Here is a 13,114-nt window from a genome sequence, read left to right as displayed (position 1 = left end):
CTTTGTCTGTCAGTTTGGGGCTGGATTGCACATCTCCCTCATCCAAGGACTAGCCTAGGACAGTTCAGGAAGAATACAAAGTTGACCATTGGGTGACAAACTTTGGGGTCACAGTAACTCTCAGAAATTGTTTACTCAGTTACTGTAGGATCATAACCCAAGTAAGTAGAAAAAGTACCCTTATGGAGTCATAAGCTCACATTTATAAGACCTCTTACAGTTAAAAAAATGTTCTCTTCACAATAACCTGTGAGATATTGGCAGGGGGTGAAGAGGGTGGGGAATTAGAGGAAAGCAGAACCAGACCTGTACTTTTATTAACACAAAGAACTTCCTCTATCAATGAAAACTGAATTGGTATCTTCTCTTTGATTTAAGGCTATGCAATTGGTCCACTGCCATGCAGACGGAGGCTTTTGCAAACTTTCTCAACTCTAATATTTTCTCTCTGTTGATTATTTCCTTTATATCCCATGTTCCTTATACCTATATGGGGATATATATATATATATACACTGATGGTCTAACACATCCCGCATATAGCTTGTTTGTTCATAGTTGTTTGCAAGTGCTTAATAAATGTTTATTGACTGACGATACGATCTGTATCTGAGCCATGACTTGAACCCAGGTCCTTCTGATCTCAAGACTAGGTCACTATCCACTACTCAAAGGTTGCCTCTTTATCCCTATGCTAAGGACAAAAAAACCAAAAAACACAAGGCTTGCCAAGATCTAACACAATTAAATGGAGCTAAATCCAAACATGAAAACAACATCCTAAGCACTGTCTCCCTAGAAGGACAAGCAACTTGAGAGACTGACCGCTTTCCAACTTTACCTGTTAAAAAGATAGGCTTGATTCCATCCACCTCTCACATTAGCACTCTTCACTATAATCAGTAGTAACAGCTTAGATGAATCTCTAACCTCATCAGTATGGATAATCCTTCTCAGGATAGGTACTCCTTCCATAGTACAGAATATAACTTCTCCAAGCTGTCTCATTATGGTAGTTCATTACCAGATCTTTCCACAAGTACTCCACAGAGAAACTACTCAGTATACTAGAGAACTCTAACACTAGGGATGTCTACGTGTCATCATTTATTCTTACTAAATGACTGGCTTTAATTATCACTAATGTCTTTCCTATCATTTCTGATACACTAGTCATCATTGGTATATGCTACAGCCTTTTAATGCCCACCACATATCTTTCTGTTGTCTTGCAAGGTTACTTATAGTTTTGGTTCTGAGATTGTGATGTTCAATAATTCACAGCTACATAGTGTCCCTAAGACAAATTTTTTGGAGAGGCACACAATTTCTGAAATATGGTGTATTCTATTCTTCTAGGGACAACTTAGTGTTGCAGTGCTATAGAGCATTGGACCTGGATTCAGAAAGACTTGTGTTCAAATCTGGCCCCAGATGCTTAAATGACTGCATGGCCCTGGCAATTGATGTCATCTGTTTGTCTCAGCTTCCTCATGTACGTAAAATGGGGATAACAATAATAATATCTACATGAGATAATAACTGTAAAGTGCTTAGCGTAGTGCCTGGCACATAGTAAGCATATGACAATAGCTATTATCATTGCTATTACTATTCTAAATGATAGTAAGCCCAGCTCATTGACCATTCAATGTCTATCCAAAATGTTCTTTTGTTCTTTAGTTATTTTCAGTTGTGTCTGACTCTCTGTGACCCCTTTTAGGGTTTTCTTGGCAAAGCTACTGGAGTTTGCCATTTCCTTCTCCAACTCATTTTACAGATAAGAGAAGTTGTCTTATTAAAACACAGATGAGGAAACTAAGGCAAACAGGGGTAAGTGACCTGCCCAGGATGACACATTAATTAAATGTCAGAGACATGATTTTACAGCACAATAAGGACATTTAACATATGCAAATTATGATTCACAAAGAAACCAAATAGACACTTGGGTCATCCCCATCCATGTCAGACCTTACCCCTAGTAACAGCATCTAATGCACAGCCGGCTCCTGTTGCTCCTCCGCCAATGACAAGAATATCAAACTCAGTAGTACTCTGGAGGCTTGTAAGCTGAGCTTCTCTTGAAGGAAGTTCCTTAAGTTGAGTCTCCAAAAGACAATCTGCCGCTTCAACAGAGGCTAAGTTGAGCTAAAACAGAAACAGACCTTTCTCATTTGGATACATGGAGCATCTTTTTAGGTAACATGTTAATAAAGCACACAGAAGGACATATACAAAATACAAATAAATACTCCCAAAGTCCAGCATGGTATAGGAGGAGACCACACAAACTCCATCTGGCCACTACCTGCTGCCTTCTTACCATCTCTACCCCACCAGAAACTGGAACTCTGTCCCTGAAACAATGGTGGATTCTGATAGGTGACCTTTGGCCTTATTTGCACTAGAACCAGACCTCTACCTCACTCCCTAGCCATCAACTCCAAACCATGCCCCAGTAATATAAGGTGCCACTCTCTCCCTTTCCAATATGCCTATATGTGTTGTCTCCCCCATCCCATCAGAATGAAAGCTCCATAAAGACAGAGACTGTCTTGCTTACTTGTACTTGTACCCTCAGCACTTAGTAATGTACCTGACACAGGATAAGCATTTAATAAATGCTAACTTTTGACAATTACTAATTATGCTTCCCTTACTCATTATATGACAAGCTAGTAGTTTTGTCTTTATGAGACTCAATCTTCCTGTCTCTGATAATTAACTAATTGTGCTTCCCTGACTAGTTACATGATGTCAAACAAATTTTATCTTTATGAGTCTCAGTTTTCCTATTAATAAAATGGGGGGCAATAATACTTGCACTATGTATTTCATGGGACTGTGATATAAAAATGTTTTATAAACCATAAAGCACTATATTAATGGAAGATATTAATAAAAACTTGAATTCATTGGCCCCTGTTTATATTAAAGTAGCACAGGTATCTCTATTTTAAAGAAAGTTTTTAAAAATTCCAAATATTAGGGGAGCATGGAATAGTATATCTGTCAGATTTATGGACAAAGGAAGAATTTAGGAGCAAACAAGATATATAGAGAATATTACAAAATGTAAAATGAGTAATTTTAATTATATTAAATTAAAAAGGTTTTGCACAAACAAAATCAATGCAACCAAAATTAGAAGGAAAGCAGAAAACTAGGGGGGAAATGTTACAATATCTCTGATAAAGGTCTTATTTCTGAAATATATAGAGAATTGAGTCAAATTTATAAGAATGTAAGTCATTCCCCTATTGACAAATGGACAAGTATATGAACAGGTATTTTACAAAGAAATCACAGCTACCTAGACTCATGAAAAAAATGCCTCTAAATCACTACTGATTAGAGAAATGCAAATTAAAACAACTGAGATACCTACCATCTCACACTATGGCTAGAATGTCAGAATCTAGTCAAAGGCAATGATGTTAATAGATAATACAGTTGTTGTTGCGTTTGTCCTTCATTCTCGAAGAGGACCATGACATCAAGATGATGACATGACCCGCATGACATGCATGACTGATTTGAACGAGGGAGGGCTGTGCAAGGTCACTAGCCTCACTTTCTCCTCTAGAGCCATCAGGCCTGATACTCATTTCATCAGGTCAACTGGAGATGGCCCAGGATGCAATATGGGACCATAGCCTCACTTCGAGTGAGATATACGCATTCAATGAATAGGCTTCTTTAAGTGGTTACTCAAGGGATGGTCCCTTTTAATCAAAAGAAAAAATAACAAAAAAAAAAATCAAACTGGGAAGGGAAGACCTTCAGGGTTCCTGGGTAAAAGAGAAACCGTTACTATTTAGTAATTACATTCACTCTGTGCTAGGTAGGCAGGGACCCGTTGTCCAATCTTACGAGCTACAGAGTGAATTGGGCTTAAGGCTTGTTTTTTGAGCAAGAAATCTGGCCAGTAAACCCAAAGAAGAAAAGGCAGCTTTTGGGAATGGAAGTGTAGCTTCCCCTGGGAGTGAAGAGGGGAGAGGAAGGGAGGAGGGGAAGGGAAAAGAGGAGAGAGGAGGAGCTGCTACTCACTCACAGGTTGTATTTGTCCTGAATCGTTACACTATGTATCTTTAAAATGAAACCTGTTGTCAGAGAAACTTAACTGTAAAGGTTTTTTTTCCCATTCACCTGCTTCTCTTCTAATTTTAGTTTCATTTGTTTGTGCAAAACCTTTTTAATGTAATATAATTCATCCATTATACTTTCAGTGACTCTCTCTGACTCTTGTTTTGGTCATGAACTCTTCCTCTATCCATAGATTTGACTGGTAATTTCTTCCCTATTTCTCTAATTTGTTTATTATATCACTCTTTATGTCTAAGTCATGTATCCTTTTGAAGTTTATCTTGGTATATGGTGTGAGGATATTATTCTATACCTAGTTTCTGATTCTTCATCATTATCTCTTGTTACGTTTCACCCTGCTCATACCCAATTCATATTTCTCTTCCTGCCCTCTAAACGACATTTGGTTTCAATTCTTCTAAATTCCATGATTCACAATCAAACAAGAGTAAAATTATTTTAAAATAAAAAGATGGAGTTTGTTTCATGATCTATTTGTAGTGCTTATCCTAATCGATAAGCAAGATCTATGGATTTTCTATCTAATTTCATGTCATATTCTAGGCAAAACCTATCTTTCATCCACTTAATTTTTCTGGTGAATCACTCGGTCAAAATCTTGGAAGTCATTTGGATCTCATTCAGGAGACTCTGAAATGTTCTAGGACTTGGTACAACCAGTATGATATAATCTGAAAACTGGAGGACCTTACCATCTATAGGGAATCCAAGAACTTGGCCTTTGTACAGGAGCTTCTTCATGAATGTTGAATGCATTTAACAAATAAATGTTTCTGTGTTCTATGTTTCACCTGATATTAAATGATCATAGAGTCAAATTATGCTTGACTTTGCAAACTTTAACAAAGTTTCACAGAACTTTGCATAATTCTGCCATTTGCATAGGAAATATCTTTTGAAAGATATCCTTTAAAGTGCAGTTTCTTCTAACAAATCAAGATTTTTGTAGTCAACAACAAAAAAGGAATAGTTAGCATTTAAATAGCACTTTAACATTTGCAAAGCACTTTACAAATATTATTTCATTTTGATTCTCACAATTACCCTAGCAGGTAGGTGTAATCATTATATCCATTTTACAGATGAGTAAATTTAAACAGTTAAGTGGTTTGTCCAGGATCAAATAACTAAAGAGTCTGAGACTACATTTGAACTCAGGTCTGCCTGACTCCAGGTCCAGCGCATTATCACTCTGCCACCTAACTGCCTCAGAATTTTTCAACTGTTGATGAGAAAGATATAACCTATTGTGGAATATCACTGTTCTCTTCTACTGCCATCACCACGTATAACTTTGATTATGTACAGATTACTTTCACTAAAATTTTACACATCTTCTAAAGTAACAGGTAGGTAAGTTTTTTATATACCCTCATTCACTTTTTTTTTTTTCCCGAATTAAGAGATCCAAGGTTTTTGTCTATGCTTTTGGTACCTTTTTCTTTGATACCTTGTGATCCCTCAATATCCTCACAATTATACTGCCTCTTCTGAATGCTTTCATGAATCTCTTCTATGCACACTTGTTCTAATTCAGTTACTTTTCCTCTCTTTCTTCTCTTCAGTGACATTTCTACCTCCTTTAAAAATACATCCAGAACTGTGATGTTAGATTCCAAGTGTGATATCTCTACTTTCCTTGATAGCAAAATGAGTTTATGAAGAAAATGTCTGTAGATCATTTCCATCTTTTGTCTATATGGCATGTTCCTTCCAACTTCATCTTTCAATACCCACAGAATAAATATTGCGTTGGGTGTCTCATAAAGCTTTAACTGGCTTTACCCTCCAGTGCTTCTCTCTGTTTTATGAGGCAATGCTTTTTATAATCCTCCACCATGTTTCTCAGTACAATTCTGCACATGAATTATATTCTAAACCAGTATTACCCTTGGCTGCTATTTCTCTCCACTTATCAAGTAAGTCAAGTGTTTGCTAAATAAGGTGTTTTTCAGGGTTTTGTTTTTTTTTCCTTATTATAGCAACTGATTCACATTGAACTTATGAAACTATTGCAACCAGAGTTTTTGCCTTTTCTTCCTTTTATATTCCATTTCTAATCATCAAGAATTTGCTTAAATAGGTTAAATTAGGAGTTGTTTTAATTAAATGCTTTAGCTTTTTCTCATCTTTCATTTTACGTTGGCATTAATTTTAATCTTTTTTCTGTCAGATTGTTCTCTGACAATTCACAGGCAGCTGATTCAGAATGACTCCCCCATCAGTAACAAGTCATTTTTCACTCATTAAAATATAATCAATTGCATTTTTTGTGATGTTATTTGATATTTTAACTATCAAGTGCCTTTGGATTCTTCTCTCTAAGAATGTATTCAGGATGTATAGGCAGAAGGTTTATGTGTAACCTATTAATTTTTTTCTCTTTTTCACTCCTCATTACTGGTCCACAGTTTGCAACATTTTTCACAGTCCTCATCTATTTCAACCCTTGTATTTAAAGTCCCCAAGCATTATTATATATATTCATCTACTTTGGAGGATCTTCATGATTTCTTTATAGAATTTCCTAACTTCTTCATTTTCTGCAAAAGATGTTGGCTCATAAGTTACAATTATTTTCATAGTGGTGTTTTTCAATATGCTGATCATGAGCACTGAAATACTAGATTACCAAATATGCCATAATATTTGGCATGATCCCAAATATCTTGTTGCCTTTGGACACATAATAAATGAATTCCAACAAGCCCTTTATTTAACCTTTCTAGGGAAGACTATCCTTTCAATCCACTGCAATTTCCTTCAAACTTCTTGTTTCATTTGTAGTAAGAATGTTGAGATTGTTTTGACTTAGTTTCTTCCATAAGAAGTTCACTCAGTCATTAGACAAGCATGTCACATTTAGAGTACCAATTACTAAGTTCAAGGTTTTAGACAGTGTAAAAGCTCTGTGAGTCTTAGTGAACTTTGCTACCTTTTCTGCCACTATCACTGTAGATGAGAAAGGAGGACACAGAAAACCAAGGAACAATTTACATTCTTCTTGGTTTTATGAGTTGCCATGGCCTAAGAATTCCTCAGCAAATGACACACAGATGGGTGAGGAGACTCTGCAGACAGCTAAGCTGGCTCTTGAAAAGTCTCTCCTGAGCAGTAGAAGCTGCCAACATTTTCAGGATACTGGCAGAGACTTTGTGAACCCAGCATCACCCTGATGTCACAAAAAGTCCTTAATATAGGACTTTGTGTACTTCACGTTTAATGTGGATACAAGAAATTCATTGAAATAACATTTGAAAAGAACAAAGTGTGATTGGTTTGTTTTTACATATATAACCATAGCGTTTTTTCCTTTCACCTGTAAGTCCTTGATAGAACAATAGTACCATACCCCTCTATAGCAACATTCCATTAATGAATTTATTAATATTCAAATTAATTAATTAAATTAAAACAAAAAAATACTCATTTATTAATACTCAAAATTCTCCTTCATGAAATCTAAGAATTGGAAAGAACCTCAAAAATTCTATAATCCACCATATACCTGATCCAAGAAACATCATGTGTTAAGCATCTGCTCTGTGACAGGTACTGTGCTGGTCTGTGGGAATAAAATGATAAAAGGGAAATAGTCCCTGTCCTCAAGGACTTTACATTCTAGGAGAGCAGACAACATACGTGTGTGTTAATTACGCAAAATAAACATAAGGTGATGGAGAGGTAGGCTACTAGCCACTGAGGAGGAATCAGGAAAAGCTGCATGCAAAAAGTAGCATTGAGCTGAGGCTTGAGGGAAACTAGGGATTCTAAGATAGCTGGGAAAATAACCAAGTGAAAGCAGTGTCATAGAAACCAAGAGGAGAAGTCAACTAGAGTGATCAACACTGTCACAAACGCTATAAAGAAAAGAAGGATTAAGGCTGAGACAATGCCATTATTTAACTAGATCATTAGTACCTTCAGAAAGAATAGTGTAAGTTAAGTGGTGAGATAGGAAACCAAGATGTAATGTGTTGAGTAGTGAGGAGGGGAAACAGTGAATGTCGACAGGCTATTCTTAGGTTATTCTAAGAGTTTAGTTGAGAAAGGAGAAAAGACATAGGAAAAAACTTAAGAGGATGGACCTAGTGCTTTTTTTTAAAAGATGGAGAGAACTGGACATATCTGTATATACTCACATATGTGTATTGTCTCTGTTAATAGAACGTAAGTCCTTGTAGAGAAGAATTGCTATATTTTTTGTTTGTCTTTTTATCCCTACTGCCTATCACACAGCCTGGAACATAACAGGTGCTTAATTAATCCTTGGTGATTGATTAGAGAATTATTATCTTCATTTTAAAGATAAAGAAACTGAAATTCAAAAAGGCTTGTCCAACATCCCACAAGAACTAAAAGAATCAGGACTTGAATTCAAGTTTTTTACTTGAAAATCAGTGCTGTTTCCAGTATGTCATCCTGTCTTATAACCGTCATCCTGTTATCCAGTAATATGAATTGTGGCATGTTTTAAAAATAAACAATAAAGGATATTCTATCATCATTAAAGAAATCTGGCCTAAAATGCTAGATCTCATAATTCTACAAAGTTCATATTTGTTTCTCTCAGTGTTTCAGAAGAATTTATTTTTAATCTTAAATAGGAAGTGGCCAGATTTATACATATGCCTTTTCAAATAAGTCACCTTGAAAGCCTACACATTTATTCCAATTAGATTGGAAGGTTGGGTGGGATGAAATTATAGGTAGCTCCAAATGCAAGATGAAGAGACAGATCCAATTCTAAGGTAACATAAGCTCTCTTTAGAGACTGAGTGTGTCTGTGAATATTTAGTGGGAACAAGGGGAAAGGAATATACAAAATATGTGGTTTATGGAAAATTAATTGGCAGCAACAATAAGTGGAACAGAATGTAAAGGGTTATGGGGTCAAATGGTCAAGGGGGAAGAAATGCCTGCCAAAAGTTATAAGGCACACAGCCCCAGATTTTGTAGGCTCTTAGGAGTGGCCTGCTGGGGTGTAACGAAGGAAAAGAACATGGATTGAAAGGTTCGTCCTGACTTTGAAGTCAGAATGACTAGATAGAGAGGAAAAGAACAATGTTGGTGATAAGAAAGGATAAAAGAATGGGGTAGAGAGAAGAAAGGGTGAGGAAACCAAGGGAGAGGGACAGAGAATGAATAATAGTGTTGGACAGTGACTCAGTAGTCTGAATCTTAGTACTCTCTCCATACTGCATACATACTAGCAATAGGAAGCAATAACGAGAGAGTTAGCTGTTGTTTAGTTTTCTTCTTGTAACACTTAAAGGGTATCTAGGATACATACTGGTAAGTGTATCTAGAACACTCAGCTCAACTGTAACAAGATCAAGACAAAAAAATGGGAGATGAGGAAACAAGACGTTACTTCCCAGACAATTTTGATGGTAAATGCTGGTCTGAGGAATTTAGGAGTATACAATAACCTCAGAATATAGGAATGATGAGGATAATTTGGAGCAAAATAGAGGAAAATGAGTCTATATCCATAACCAAAAAAAAAAAGTCATAGAAAAAAATCAGGCATAATACCATGGGAAAATATCACTCTGGAGTTCCTATCTGGGAATGAGTCAGGGTGCAACTAGAAGGAGGCCAAAGGTGACAGCCGACCACCAACTTCTCCAGTCAAAAGAGCACTGGACTACACTGGTATACAAATGTAACCATTCTGCCTCTGTCATTACCTGTGTGACTTCAGGGCACTCACTCAACTTCTCTAGTCCTCAGTTTCCTCATGTGTAAAATAAAAGCATTGTACTAAATGACCTCTATTGTCTTTTTTATCCAGCTCTAAGACCATAACCCTCACCTACTCCTCTCTAACTCTAGTTCTGGAACCATGATAAAATAATTTCTTTCATTGTATCATTTCTATCTGCTATCTCTATCACGTCTATCTGCTACCTCCCCCCCCCTTTTGCCCAGAAGACCAATAACTTTCTAGAACAAAGTCCTCCCTGCTGGCCACCACTCCCCTATGTGTGTAGTTTCTCCCTTTAGAATATAACTTCCTTGAGGGCAGGGATTGTCTTTGCTTTTTTATTTGTATGTCATTCGGTCATTCTTCCAGTAATGTACAACTCTCATGACCCCATTTGAGGTTTTCTTGGCAAAGATACTGGAGAGGTTTTTGGTCTTTCTTTCTCCAGATCATTTTACAGATGAGACAAACAGGATTAAGTGATTTGCCCACGGTCATACAACTAGTAAGTATCTGAGGCCAGGTTTGAACTCATGAAAATGAATCTTCCTGATTCCTGGCCTGGTACTCTAGCCACTGGCTCATCTAACTGCCCAATTTTTTATTTGTATATCCAGAGTTTAATAGTAAGTGCTTAGTTCTCCCTCCTTTTTTCCACTTAATATCCCTAGTTTCCATCATCCTCTTCAAAATCATCATCATCACCCCAAACATTTATATAGGGTCTACTATGTGCCAGATACTGGGCTAAGCATTTTACAGCTATTATCCCATTTGATCCTCATGACAAGCAGCAAGGGGGTAGGGAGGTGGGCAAGGTAGGTACTATCATTATCCCCATTTTACAGATAAGGAAACTGAGGCAAAAGAGGTTTCATGACTTTCCCAGGGTCACATTGCCAGTAAGCATCTAAGACTTGCATGTGAACTCAGATCTTCCTCACTCCAGGTCTAGTACTCAGCACTCTATTTATTGTACCACCTAGAGGCCAAGTCCTTGGAGACGCAGCTCAGGCACCATCTTATGCTACAAGCTTTTCCAGATTCCCTTAGCTATCAGTGCCTTCCTCTGTACTCTGTATGTACTTTTATGTACACATTGTTTCCACTATTTAAATTTTAGCTTCTTGAGAGAAAGAACTATTTTTACGATTTCTGTGTAGCTCTAGTACTAAGCAAAGTGCCTGACACAAAGTAAGCTCTTAATAAACGCTTACTGATTTCACAAGAGCTGGTGAATTTTGGAAAGGAAGACAAAGGAGAAATCCTAGAATTTTTGAACTGAGATACAAACAAAAAGAATTATGGCATCAAATAGAGAAGATGGAAGACAAAAATCAATCTGGGGGCTGGAGGATCATAAGGTCAGTTTTAGGCACGCTTCATTTGAGAGGGTAGTAGGATACTTTTTCCAAAATATACAGAGAGATGTCTTTCTGTAAATGCAAGTTTCAAGGACTGTTAAGTTTTTTTCACAGTTAAATCATTCACTCTCTTCTAGACCCTTCAATGGCTCCCCATATTTTGACAAATCTAAACCTCTCACCCTAGCTTTGTGGCATACCTCCTCACACAACTAGTCACCATCATATTCCCTAACTCTCCTAATTTCACTGGCCTCAGATTCTTAGTATTTTATTTCCACAGGGTTCAGTCAAGATATTCAGTTTTTTATACCTCCTAGTAATTCTTACTGCCATGCCTTTCCACATGCTATTTCTTCTACCTAGAATGCTTTTATTTCGCCTTTCCACTAATTCAGGTTACTAATTTCCTTTGGAACCTTACTCAAAACTCACTTCCTCAATAAAATTGTCATGACTGACCCAACTTTCCATGCTTCTATTCAGTATCCCCACATGGCACTCTGTATAGCATGCATTCAATAATTATGGCTTGACAGACACTCAGTCAGCAATTAAACAAAATTGGCCGTGCCCAGGGTATTATCTAGCCTTCAAAACAGTTCTGTAGCACTTACCTTCTGCAAAATTAATGTTCATAGTTTCAGAAAGAAGTGTTTAAAGGGACAATCAGTTCAAACAGCTATTAACAAAAGGTTGGAAATGGAATCAGTTGCCAGAAGGCCCCTCCAATATTAAAAGAGAATGTCACTTCGTGGAAATGTATTTTATTTCTGATACTATTCACTAAAATGAGTTAATTTGAGGGTTGGTTGTTTGGATAAATGCTGAAAAGTGTTGCAGCACAGAACATGAGGACCAATTCTATTTTAGGGGCAGAAAACATCACCTAGGTCGCCACTTGTAATTATGTAGAGAGAAAGACTTGCTTGTTTTGACTTCATATTTAGGAATATGCAAATACATATCTTTACTATCTTCCATGGAACATGAAGGCTGGTTGAAAGCAAGCAAGAAAAAAGAAGAGGGGCAAATAAAACAGGGTGGCAGTTAGAGAGAATGGAATGTAGTAATTAGTAAATAGTAATGCATAGTCTTCTGCTCTAAAATCTACTATGCCCTCTACCCTGCCTGAGTTCAAATCTGGCCTCAGATACTAGCTGTGAGACACTGGGCAAGTCACTTAACCCTTTTTTTGGCCTTAGTTTCATCATCTGTAAAATAAGTTGGAGAAAGAAATGGTAAACCCCCTTGTATCTTTGCCAAGAAAAACCCAAAAGGGGTACAAAAAGTCAGATAGAAAAAAAGACTGAGCTGCCCTTTCTAATGTTAATTTAGTTATAAAGGAGCCCTGAGAAGTTACATCATCAGGAGGCTAAAAACTGGGGTTTAGCTCAGACTTTTTGTCTAAGATAAGTAGGAGTGACCACCAAATAACTACTTATCTGTGAAATTCTAACTAAATTCACAGACAGAAGTGTGCCGGAGGGAAAATGGTAAAGATGAGTTTTTGTTTGGTTATTTGGTTTGTTTTCTAATAGGGGAGGCTTATTTTTGTAGTTAGTCTCATCTAAATTCTGTTCCCAGGGAGCTAGTGGATCAGTGGATAAATGGCTAGAAGACCTGCATACAAATCCAGCCTTAGACAAGTACTAGCAGTATGACCCTGGACAAACCACCTAACCTCTGTTTGCCTTAATTGACTGGAGAAGGAGATGGTAAACCACACTCGTATTTTTGCCAAGAAAATCCCATGGACTCTATTGGCATGATAGGGTCCAAGGGGTCACAAAGAGTAGGACACAACTGAACAACAGCAACAAGTTTTGTTACATTGGGATTTTTTGCATCTTAAAGTCAATTACTTTGGCATTAAGTCAAATGTCAACATAAGATTACATTTACAAAGGAAAGCAATGCTTACCACTAA

General features: G+C 37.0%; 1 protein-coding gene across 6 annotated transcripts in view; it reads right to left on the bottom strand.

Moving 5' to 3' along the window:
• Positions 1 to 13,114, bottom strand: part of GPD2 (glycerol-3-phosphate dehydrogenase 2) — a 174,468-nt gene that overhangs the window by 97,107 nt on the left and 64,247 nt on the right. For all 6 annotated transcript variants that reach the window (XM_072612016.1, XM_072612020.1, XM_072612017.1 and 3 more), the window contains exon 3: positions 1,980 to 2,151. In XM_072612016.1, the coding sequence (XP_072468117.1) occupies positions 1,980 to 2,151 (172 nt within the window). The remainder of the gene's footprint in view (positions 1 to 1,979; positions 2,152 to 13,114) is intronic.

Source organism: Notamacropus eugenii, chromosome 5, assembly GCF_028372415.1.
Source record: "Notamacropus eugenii isolate mMacEug1 chromosome 5, mMacEug1.pri_v2, whole genome shotgun sequence".
NCBI classification, from domain to species: domain Eukaryota; kingdom Metazoa; phylum Chordata; class Mammalia; order Diprotodontia; family Macropodidae; genus Notamacropus; species Notamacropus eugenii.
The sequence above is the reverse complement of the archived record's forward strand: the minus strand, read 5'-3'. Positions and strand labels throughout refer to the sequence as shown.